Source organism: Cicer arietinum, chromosome 3 (assembly GCF_000331145.2).
Source record: "Cicer arietinum cultivar CDC Frontier isolate Library 1 chromosome 3, Cicar.CDCFrontier_v2.0, whole genome shotgun sequence".
Taxonomy (NCBI): Eukaryota; Viridiplantae; Streptophyta; class Magnoliopsida; order Fabales; family Fabaceae; genus Cicer; species Cicer arietinum.
In genome coordinates this window covers 45,117,641-45,130,351 of record NC_021162.2, presented here as the reverse complement: position 1 = coordinate 45,130,351, position 12,711 = coordinate 45,117,641, and the positions used below count along the sequence as shown (strand labels likewise).

General features: G+C 28.4%; 2 protein-coding genes across 2 annotated transcripts in view; both read left to right on the top strand.

The window, feature by feature from the left end:
* LOC140919585 (calcium-dependent protein kinase 10-like) overlaps positions 1-1,127 on the top strand; it is a 3,713-nt gene extending 2,586 nt beyond the window's left edge. Inside the window, exons 4-6 of the mRNA XM_073365942.1 lie at positions 121-258; positions 341-493; positions 931-1,127. Coding sequence (XP_073222043.1) covers positions 121-258; positions 341-493; positions 931-1,112 — 473 coding nt within the window. The 3' untranslated portion in view covers positions 1,113-1,127. The remainder of the gene's footprint in view (positions 1-120; positions 259-340; positions 494-930) is intronic.
* The window catches only part of LOC101502865 (expansin-B15-like), a 45,784-nt gene that overhangs the window by 25,424 nt on the left and 7,649 nt on the right, over positions 1-12,711 (top strand). The window lies entirely within an intron of this gene.

The window sequence follows — 12,711 nt, the reverse complement described above, 5'->3', positions numbered from 1 at the left end:
GCCGTATAGGGTTAATACATCGATCATGTTATGGTTACTTTTACACAGCTGCTAAATGCTAATCTCCATACTAATTAGTTTCTTTATATCTTCATTTAATCCTCCCTGTTTCAGGTTAAGTTTTCACTGACGTAGTTGGCAGCCCATACTATGTTGCTCCCGAGGTTCTCCTCAAGCATTATGGGCCTGAAGCAGATGTTTGGACCGCCGGTGTCATACTTTATATATTGCTCAGTGGCATACCACCGTTTTGGGGAGGTATATTTCACTGCTAACACTCTTTTGATCTTTTGCCCTGCATCTGCAGCATTACTAAAAGTTTTTTCGTTTTGGAGCTCAGAGACCCAGCAGGGTATATTTGATGCTGTATTGAAGGGACATATAGATTTTGACTCAGATCCATGGCCTCTAATATCTGATAGTGGAAAAGATCTGATTAGAAAGATGTTGTGTTCTCAGCCTTCAGATCGGTTGACTGCTCATCAAGTCTTATGTACGTTTGTTCTTTTTTATAATACACTTTCTATATAAAGAAGGACCATCCCTATATGAATAAAAGATGCTGTTTCCTTTTGGATTGGTCACTATTATGGCTATTTATTAGGTGTTATTATACTTTCAGAGTAGATGTAACAGTTGAGTAAAGTCCCACCGACATTCCCTTATCTATGGCAGACTCACCTAGGAAGAACAGTGCCTCTTTTCTAAACTATTAAAGTAGTAGATACATGATCTTTGATGTTTCCTTTCCTCGAAAGAAAATCCATTTTTTTAATGAGCTTAATAATTTTGTCAGCTTTATGAAATGGCGGATTGGATTAAATTTTGCAAATATTCAGAATATTGTGTTTCAGTATGATTGTGTGCGTTATTATACATATTGTAATCTACTTTGTAGGTCAAAGGACATAACTTGTTTTGTTTGTTTAGGTCATCCTTGGATATGTGAAAATGGAGTTGCCCCTGACAGATCATTGGACCCTGCTGTTCTTTCTCGTCTCAAACAGTTTTCTGCAATGAATAAGCTAAAGAAGATGGCATTGCGGGTAAATAAAGCTAATTATTGCATGGATATTAATTTATGTATGAATGTTGATCATACATTGTTATGAAAAAGGTGATGCATTTTCATACATAATATATGAAGTTCCATTGTTGCCTTTGTGGATTGTACTATCGTGCACTTCTTGATTTCCAAATTAAGTAACCTTATTGGGCTTATGCACTTGCTCTTCACTTTCAATTGTATTTAATCTGTTATATTTTTGTTTGATTGAAACTAAGTAACTTTGTTGTTTGCACTCACTCTTCACTTTCAAGTGGATTTAATATGTTATCTATTATGTTTTTGTTTGATTGAGACTAAGTAACTATAGTTATAGTTGTTTGTAATCATTGCTTGTTATGCTATTTTCTTAGGTATAAAATGACAAATAACCTTGCACTAAAGTGAATATTACAAAGTAACTACTATAGAAAGTAAAAATACTAAGACTATATATTAAAATGACAAACTCAATGGTAGAAATGATGTACAAAAATTGTTGACTAAACGAAACAACTTTGCTACACTCTTGTTACCACCATAAATCAATTTTCTTCATCTCTTGTTTCTTTATTGTCGTCACTTTTTCCTATTTGTCTACTTCTATCGTGCGGCTCTATGGTTCTCTAAAATAGGGATTTCAAATCCTTACCTTTTTTTTTCACATGGGCCAAACCCAATAAAACACATATTCCTTTATTTTTTTTTCTTTCTATAATAATAATAATAACAATTATAATACTCAATTTAAAATGAGTAGCAAGTGGAGTACTAACAGGTTTGCAATTGTCCTTATTAAACTTCTCTAACACATTTTCAATGTAATTGTATTGAGACAACTAAAATTTATCATTCTTCTTGTCACGAGTAATTCTCATGCCCAAAATTTATTTTGCATGACCCAAGTCTTTCATTACAAATAGGTAAGAGATTGGAACTTCTTGTATTATTCTACTATCAAGTGTATGTTTACAAAACATGATAAATCCTATTTATATGACACAAATAGGTAAGTAAAAGAACAATATTAAAATATATCAATTAATCCATTCGCTAATAGGAGTTAAGAAATGTAGAAGACAAGGACTAGACATCTATTTACACATATTACTCATAGTAAACTTCCATATTTAGCAACAATTAACAAAGATTTCAAATGTGTCTAATTGATCTAAACAAAATTTATATCATGTTCGTAAATCATAACTAAGTATTAATTAAAGACTGATAAAAAAAAAAACTAAGTATAATCAAGTACATGATACAACCATATTAACAAAATAAAAACAAATACTACTCAATTACTACCAATGTCATCATCCTCACTATCTTCATCAGTTTCATTGTTGGGTTGCGGTGATGAACTTGGACGAGAAGAAGATCCAACAAATCCTAAATGTTATGTGAAAGATTAAACTTTTTGCTGGTTTCGACCATCTCTTTTTCTTGTCGTTGCAATTGTTGCTTCATCAGCACGAACATTGTGATACATCCATCATACCTTAAGATAAGGGGGGTACATTTTCATAACTGAGGAGTTTAAACAGAGACTCAATATCATGAAACCAATTTTTCCTTTCTATAGGGTTACCATTTTCCACAACCTAAATAAAAAAGCAACACACAGTAAAAAGTATTGTTCCTTTCAATCAAATCAAGAAAAAGCCAAGTCTCATACAACAATGAATCATTAGAGTCTGACATAAAATAAGTTAAACTAAGAATTTCTAGCCAGTAACATACTGCAATAAGCAAACATATTTATTTAACAGAAACTTTCGCATAATGTAACACATCTTAATCATATTGTACTATTTTAACCATGATAATTGATACATCCATTAATCATTTTGTTGCAACCTTTTGGCTTAATTTTCTAATATATGTTATTCAAACGTGTTAGTTTATATATGTAAAATATTCACACATAACACGCTACTTACGCTCCGGGCAACCAAAGAGGTAAACCTTTTTCCCATACATCAAACCACCCTCGTCCAATGCATCTTGAGCACAAAAATCACAATTTCATCAAATAAAATAGTCAACTTAATTCCATCACAGATATGGATGGGAATAGGCTAGGCCGTCCGTCAGGGGCCTATGACCTGGCCTACTTATGGCCTGGCCTAGTTTGGCCTATTTAATAAAAAGGCTAGGCTTAGGCCATTTTTAAAGCCTATTTATTTAAATAGGTCAGGCTCAGGCTTATAAAAAAGCCTATTAGGTCTGACAGGCCGGCCTATATATATTTTATTATTTATTATTATATTAATAATATTATTTCCTATTTTTAATTCTACGACCTGGCCTACTTATGGCCTGGCCTAGTTTGGCCTATTTAATAAAAAGGCTAGGCTTAGGCCATTTTTAAAGCCTATTTATTTAAATAGGTCAGGCTCAGGCTTATAAAAAAGCCTATTAGGTCTGACAGGCCGGCCTATATATATTTTATTATTTATTATTATATTAATAATATTATTTCCTATTTTAAATTCTACCAATTAAGCAATTACTCAGTAAAAATTCCATATTTAATAGTTGTTCCGTATTCGGTAGCATTTTATATTTGGTAGCTGTTCAATTAGTCAATCACTCAGTAGTCTTCCATATTTGTTTAAAAGGTAATAATGAGTGTGTTTGTTTCAGAAAAAAAAAATCTATTATTTGACACACAAAATTATTTTTTAGGGTTTAAATGATGTTTGTTTCATATTTTCAAAAAATTATTTTAAATAGGCTTTCAGGCCAGGCCAGACTTTTAAAAAGGTCAGGCCATACCGAAAAAAAATCCTATGATAGGCCGTAGGCCAGGCTTAGGCCTAAAAAATAAATCGTAGGCCAGGCTCAGGTCTTTCAAAGCATGGCCTGGCCTGGCCTATTCCCACCCGTAATCACAAATCATAAACAAAAATCAAAGCAACACCAATACTTACTTCTAGATTAGAGAAATTCCACTTGATTTGATACACATAATCCAATTGGTCCCACTGGCATTATAACACAACAGTTAGAATGGAAGAAAAAAAAACGCTAGACAACTGTCAACTCATTAAATCAGAAAATAAAAATCAAATAAATTGAACAAACCTCACTCCCAACAGGAAATGAAGCTTTGCTATACAATAATAATCACGAATGCTTTCTTTATCTCTCATAAAAAATGATATCTAATTAAGTTTAGAACAATAGAGAGAAATCCAAATATACCTACGACAAAAACTCACTATCAAGACTAACAACCTTTAAAATCTCTCCATCTAAGGTAAGTTAAGCCATCAAGCTAATGTGTGAATGTCCCTGCCACAACCAACACATGAAAAAGTTGGTGACTATGACCAGCAAAATAAACGTAGTATGTGAGATCAAGTTAGAAACATCATTTCCTAAATATACACAACAACAAATCGGAAATTCAAAACCTTAAGCAAAGTTAAAATTAGCTTCAACTCAAATCTCTGACACTAAACAAACACAAAATCAAGTGAACTAGAAAATCAAACTGAAATGTACCAAAATTAATGTCGCAAACTGACGAGAAAGTAGCATTAGTGATTGAATCAAATACTTCAATAAATTGAAGCTGAAATTGGCTTGAAAAGCTGAGAAAAATTTGAAGAATGAGAAACGCAAATCAACGTAAATGAGAAGCGCAAGCGTGAAAAATTTGTAGGAGAGAAAATGAAAATATGATAAGCAAATCCACAATTTTGAAGAATAACATAAAATCCCTAATTTTGAACATATGATAAAACCTAGCAATAACTTCAGACACACAAATATATTACTAATAGTCTTAATCGAATAATGAATCAACCAAATCACTAAACCGTAAACAATGTAACTTTGTGATACCATACCTTGTTGAGTTGATGACTGTTTAATGTAGTTGAAGGCTAAACAAGGAGGTATTGGTGGCTCGGTTTGCACCTTCGTGGACGGAGGAGGGCAGTGGAGGCCATGGTGGTGGCTATTTGCGACGAAATGAGGAAGAGAAAGGAGAAGAAGAGAGGTTCGGTGGTTGACGACGAGAGTGCTTGCAGAGAAAATAGAATAAAATAGAAATTTTGAAGTTAACGTCGATGCCAAATAGTGTATTGCCTTTTTTTTTTTTAAGAGCAGTGGCTATAAATATTTTTTCTATTGTGGTTCACACAAATGAATATACGTGATTTTCATTGCTAAAATGATAATTTCAACATCGACATTAATTTGAATTTCTATATTTTAAGATAAAATAATAATATTAATAAGAGATATATTTAAATAAAAATAATAAATACACATAGTAAATTAAAAAATAATTTATATTTAAAGACAGATTTATTTTTTAAATAGGACTTATAATTAAAAACAAAAATAATATATGACAATAACTAAGACTATATTAAATATGTCATTAAGTATTACACTACAACCATAATTACTCAAGATGCAACTTAACATCCTATTCTTTTACAAGAACTTTAACATGCTTATTTAAACATAAACCAATATTTCTTCTGATTTTAAAAATACAAATAAAAGCTAAAATATATTTTATTCAAAATTTTAAATAAATAATTTTAATTTTTTTATATATTTTTAAGATCAGAGTAGTACTAAATCTCCAATAACTGAACCCACCACAACATGAAGACTAATCTTCTATATATTCGAATCAAAATTGTCTAAGTCAACCAAATCCCACGATTCAATCACTTTCATTAGTTCTAGCCCGTTTAAAAGCACATTTGATATTAAAACGTCCGTTGTACTAGGCTTTATGCTAACCTAAAATCACAAATTTAAATTTTAAAAAGAATATCTATTAAATTTTAAAAAGAAAATTTTTTAAGTTGTTTTACAACAATAGTTATAGATTATTCACAATCAACTCTAATTGATTAGATTAATTAGAAAAATAATAGAATTAGACAAATATATTTCATTAACTTTTGTTTAGAATTTTAAGTTGTACATCACTTAAGTGTTCTTAATTAGTCGTATTCACTTAGCCACAATTTTTCAATTACTTAACCTCACCTAAACTAACTTTTACTCCAAAAGAAAAATAATTAAAAAAAACTAATTATTCCTAGAAAAATATGATGTTGCATCAACCATTTTTTGAAAAAGTAAAAGCATTAGATCATAGAAGTTTAATAACATTCACAAATAAAAAACTACTTTATTTATATAAATATTAATAAAATAAAAATTCGCAAGAAAATCCGCATGACGTTACCTGCGGAATTTGCTAGGGACACTTCCTAGGAACAATCCCATCGATAAATCCTAAAAATTATGAAGTTTGCTGCGGATATATCGTCATAGTAAATCCGCAGCAAAAGAAAACTTTACCTGCCATTCTTCATGCGGAATTTGAAACCGCAGAAATATTGCTAAAACGCAAAATCCTTGGTATTACCTGCAGAAATATTTCGGCAGGAAAGGCCGCTAGAAAAACGCTAATTTCTAGTAGTGTGTCATCTAAATTATCGGTAATATTTTATTCAATTACAAAAATATTTTTATTTTTGGCACATAATTTAGAAAATTACTGCATCAAAATTGCTCACAATTATGGGGGCCAATTTATATCATTCTTTAATCAAAACTAAAACCTTAATTAAAACGAAATGGTATATATCCTTAAATAGATTTCATGTTGGGTCTAAACACCTAAACCACTTATAGGGTTTTCTTTTTCCGAAAAAAACTTAACAAAAATATTTTATATTGTATTAGAAGGAACTTTGTTCAAAACTTTAAATCAAAGGAATAACACTTGCTAATTTAAAACCTCAAAACACCAACACTTTTTAACTTCAACAATTTTTCCCAAAACATCAAGGGCCTATTTTTATAGTTTTCTCTCAAAACCAATTAAACAGTCTGGAGTCATAAAGCATCATCATTTTGAAGCAAAATTCTAGAAATCTCAAAACTTCTCAAAGATAGCCCTGTTTGATTCCCTTTCCAAAAATTGTTTTATAGTTTTTAAAAATTAAAAATTTGTTTGTTAATAAAATTTTACAAAGTACTTTTAAAAATTGTTGTGTACTTATTGACTTTTAAAACTAAAAAATAAAATTAGGTAATAGAGGTTTTGGGTATGTTTGAATCAATTTTTCATTTTAGTTTTTAAAATTTGTTTTATAAGTCAGTTTTTTTATAACTACTTTTAAGAAGAGAATAACAAAAACATTGTGTTTGGTGATCTAATTTTTTAAAACAGTTTTAGAGATGAAAAAAATGAAAAATATATTGTTAGGTAATCTAATTTGTGAAATATCTTTTATTAAATTAAATAATAATAAGTAAAAAATTCATGATATATATATTGCAATTTGATATATTTTAAACAAGAGAAATTTTTGTAATTGATATATAATTTACAAACTTAATAGTCTTACACCTCTTTTTTATCATTCATCTGAGATAAATGTTTTAGAACCATTGTTTTTACATCAAAATCATTCATTTAAATTGTGTTTCTCTAATTTAGTGTGTTTTAAATAAAATATTTAATTCACTTATTTTCATAAAATTTTAATTTTTGTGTGGAAGAGATGTTTAGAATATTTTAAATATATTTAATCCTTAATATTTTTTTATAGCAATCATATTTATATTTGTGATAAATGTGTGAACATTCTTATAAAAATATTTCATATCTTCATAGCTTTTTAATTAATTAATTTTTATATAAAATTAAATTATATGGTAGAGGTGGATACTAGAACGCTCACTCAATTTTATATGTAGTTATTTGCGTTAGTGCTTAATTCATATTGCATATTTTGACTTTATTTTTATAAATAATTTTTGCAAGTATCTATTAAATCTGAGTTTAATTTTTATACAATTGTTATAAAAATATTTTATATTCGGGTACATGTTTGAATCTAAAATCCTTTACAGTTAGTAGATGTGAATTTCACCGCCATATTTTTTTTTATAAAAAAATATATTTTTATCACTTAAATATTATTAATAATAACATTTAACAAAAAAATCTAAAACACTTAAACATGAATACCGCTAACAAAACAAGAATTGAAAATAACACGCTACTAACAAAATGACCACCAAACTTTAACAAACAAACATAATATTATAAAATTAGAGTAACTTTTTTATATATTTATATTAATACCAGTAACGAAACGTGTCAATTCTCAGTGTATTTTTAAAAATCAAAATAGAGAAGCAAAACAATTTTTCTCATTTTAAAAACAGGAAATAAAAAAAAAATTAAAAACACTTGAATATAAAAAGTATTGCCAAGCGGATTTTTAGTTTTTTATTTTAAAGTAAAATACAATTTTTTAAAACCCAATCAAACAAGTTCTTTACTTTTTAATTTTAAATTTGGATTTTGCTGACTAAAAATTTAAAACACTAAAAATTGATAAATTTTTATAATGACAATTTGTAATATTTACAATTTGAAATATAAAAAACTTGTACTATCATCTTGTTATACGACGAAGATGTGAACGGGAATGCTTTGATCACAACCTTCTTGGTCTATTTACTTTGTGTTATCCAACTTGTAATAATTTTTAATACACTTATACATTTGTAGAGTAAATAAAGACCGTTTCTCTTTGTTTAATATTTAAAGCTAAAAGTAATAATTTTCAAATACATATTTTTTTTCCAATAGTTATAAATATTGTAAAAAAACGTTATTGTAATTTCTTTTGATAATTTTGTTGTTGTTGTTATAAATACAATAAAAATAGAATAATGTTTAGAGATGTAATTCAACATTCACAAACAAAAATAATATCATCTATAATTTATTGTGTTGGATAAAATATTTTTATTATTTTTTTGTAGTTCATAATTAAGATTGAAAATAAATCGAACTCAGTTGAGTATGTCTTAATTTAATAAAAATTTGTTTGACTTCAATATGAATTTTATTTTTTAAGTTGAAATCAACTCAATTCAAATTCACAAACATCTCGATTTAGCTCGTTAGTTCAAATAATATAATTTGAAATTTTTTTTTTAATTTTTGACCAAACCAATTTACATTTTTAATTAATATATAAAATTTATATTTTAAAATATTTCAAATTTTATTTAGACAATGATATAAGATTTTAAAGCGAATGATTTTTAGTTCTAACTTTCTGATAAAATTTTAAAATATAATTATATTAAACAATATCTATACCAATTTTTAAAAATGAATTATCAAATATATATTTTATTTTATTTGTTGAAAACAGTTTTTTAAAATTTATTTATAAAATAGATTTCAAAAACTAAAAAACTAAAAGTTTTTTTGACAAGCCCCTAATTTTATTTTCAAAAACTTAACCTTAAAAACAAACACCATTTTTGGAATTCACTATGAAGATCAAAACTATTGATAAATATATGAATTTTTTCGAACACCAAATCATAAATTTTCAAACGTCAAAATTCAACTTTAATTCAAGATCAGCACTTTCTAACTACTTTGTTAAAACCTTTAAAACCAATGATATAAACATTTAAAGATAAGGGTTATACAATTTTGTTTTTCAAACATACATAGTTAAGGAAACTCAAATTATCAATTAACTGCTTAAAGGACATTAATTAATTCCTGTAAATTTCATTTCCAAATTATCATCTTGTTTAACACATCAAATGGACATAAATCAAATTACATAACTTAAACACATCAAAAAATAATTTTTCTATTAAAAATATCAATACTTTATTAGACTAACTGAATGAGCATCATGTTTTTATTCTTCTCTACATTATTTCTCAACACCAAACTACTTTAGAGAGTAGGATTTAGACATTGTTAAGAAACAAGAAACACCACAAAATTTAGGTTAGGAGCAAGTAGTAGAATGTATTTCAATTTCAAATGTTAGTCATTATATGCATTTAATATAAAGTGTCTATATATTTTGTTCACTTTGTAAAAATAATTGCAACGAATATTTATACCTTCATTTGTGATTTTTATTTTTTATTTTTTTTATAGTAGTTAATGAAAGCAATCCAGTCCTTTTCAGGCATAGGAATATCAATATCATGTAGGTCTTCCTTACTTTTGTTAGGTAGAAGTATTAAATAATAACTTATATTTATAGACTTTCCATCTTTCTCCTAGGACTGTCCATGTCCATTTGATACCAGCTTCATAATCATACACAAAATGATCCTTGTAAGATTCTATAAAATATATCAATCTTCAATGATAAGAAATACAATAAAAGAAGTGCTCTACGAAGTTTCGATAATAACATGGATGCAGTTCCAACTTTACTATTCTTTTTTGTTATTTCATCCCATCTTTCAATAGATAGAGGACAAAGTATCTGATTGTGAAAATAATAATACAAACTCAAGTAAAATAATATAACATTTGTACAAGCACCGTAAAATAAGACAATACATTTAATGATATGAGATTTTTTATATTAAACTTTGATAAGTAAGGGCTCCTCTTTTGGTTGTGATTCAGTTTCACTTTGAATATGTTTAAGTTCTTAAATTTATCCCTGCTTTAATTCAGATGGAGCATTAGTTTAAGAAAAAATGTTCATCAAGTAAGTTTAAAGAACAATGACCCCTAATCCTTAGATGTTTACTTTCTGTGATCATCTTGACTTGCTCAACAAGATATTTTCTGAAGAAATTATAAAGCGGGAAAAAGTACAACAAAATCTTGTTTGAAATTCACGCAAGTTGTCTTGATAGAACAATCTGTATAAGATATGTTCAACATTCCCTACAACGGTCACAATATCAACGACATCAACTCGGTACTACGAAAGGACACTTAAGCGTCATTGCAAATTGTGAGAAAACACATACAATGAAGAAACCAATTTGTGAGTTCATGTGAGCATCTACATTGTAGAAACCCTCAGTGATCCTATTTTTAAAATCCTTTTAGAATGTATTCAGAAAACTTCATTTTATATCCTCTTTATATAGTTCTCTCAATAAACATAACAACTACATTAATCCTTTATGCCTTGGCCCAATAATGGCTGTTCTTCAAATAATTGATTGTAATAAGTTAGATGTGACACCTTTCACCCTAAAATAATATATACAAGAATTTTTAACTTTAATTCCTAAAATTTACTAGTAATTATATGGTTTTCATTATAATTACTAGTAAGTTTTTGGAATTATTAACCTGCAATTTCGCAAATGCATGACCAAGCTAGTCAAACACAAACGACGAAGGAGGTGAGTTTTGAAATCATGTTAATAGTATAATATAAGTAAGGAGAACACGCAATTAATCATAATACACTGTATCATTACACAAACATTGTTTAAGGAAAAACATAACATTATAAAGTCAAAAGCACTGAAGAAAAATCAATACATTTCACTATAACATCAAATCATCTAAGAGAAATTATTATCTCACACGACACATATTAATCACAACGAAACAATCACAAGAAAATGCAATGCTATGCATGAGCATAGACTCTACTTCACAATGTTGTACTATTATAACTCTAAAGTACTTGGTTAGGTGGCTTGATACTATGCCACCTTCTTGGTGGACAGACAATTCAAATTGGATTTGTCCTCAAGAATCCCCTCAACTCAATCCGAGACACATATACACGACAATCGAGGTAAATGTGTGTTGCATGATAGCTTCCAACATTTGGAGTGCTACCTTCAAGTCACCTAGGAATTCCCCACTCGAATACCTCTAAGGTATAACAATCTTGCCTTAAGGCTCAACAGCAGACCACCACGATAAAGCTCATTTAGTTGTACTTCCCCGGAATCACTAGACTTGTCATGCCCTACCTATATGATGACAAAATAATCTCCACTTCAAAAATTTTCAATATTTATTTTCTCCCCTCGTTGGCCTATGATACTCCATTAAGACTGTCATCTCAAATACAAATTGGAATCACCATCGTTTCATCAACTCTGGGGTTACTTCAATATTCTCATCACAAATTTATAACATCACTATCATTAATCATCATCATCGTCATCATCACCATCATCACATAAACTCATCATAAATTTATATCATCAGTATCATCAATCATACATCATCACATAACTTATCATAAATTTATAACACCACAATTATTAATCATACATCATCATAATCACATAAAATTATCACAATGCATCCATCTTTTATTATCACATTACATAAATTTATCTAATCAAACATATATATAAAATTGATTCGACACCCAATATCACAATAATATCCAATGCCACACATTTAAAGAAATTAAATCAATCAACAATTTAAAAATATTTCTATTTCACATTTTTACTTCCGTACATAGTGAGCCTCGTATGAATCGTTGGGAAACACCGTTTTCCTGTTCATCTCACAATATATTATACTTAGGAATTCAAACGCTCTCTAAACCCTTACATTATTTCAACGCTTTCACACACAAATACAATTCCACGAGCAAACAACATTTGTTCTTTGACTTTTTGTCCTTCAATTGATCTAACTCAACAATTTATGGATAAACGTCAAAAAGAAATTATGAGAAGACACTCTAATATAGCCTTTTTTTAGACGAACTTTTTGGCGTTGGTTTCACTCAAATCGGACTTATGGTGAAGAAGAACCGTGCAAAATAACGAATTCCACAAATGGGTAAGTCGGATATTTTAGAGAGAAATTGGAATGGTTAAAAATCTGG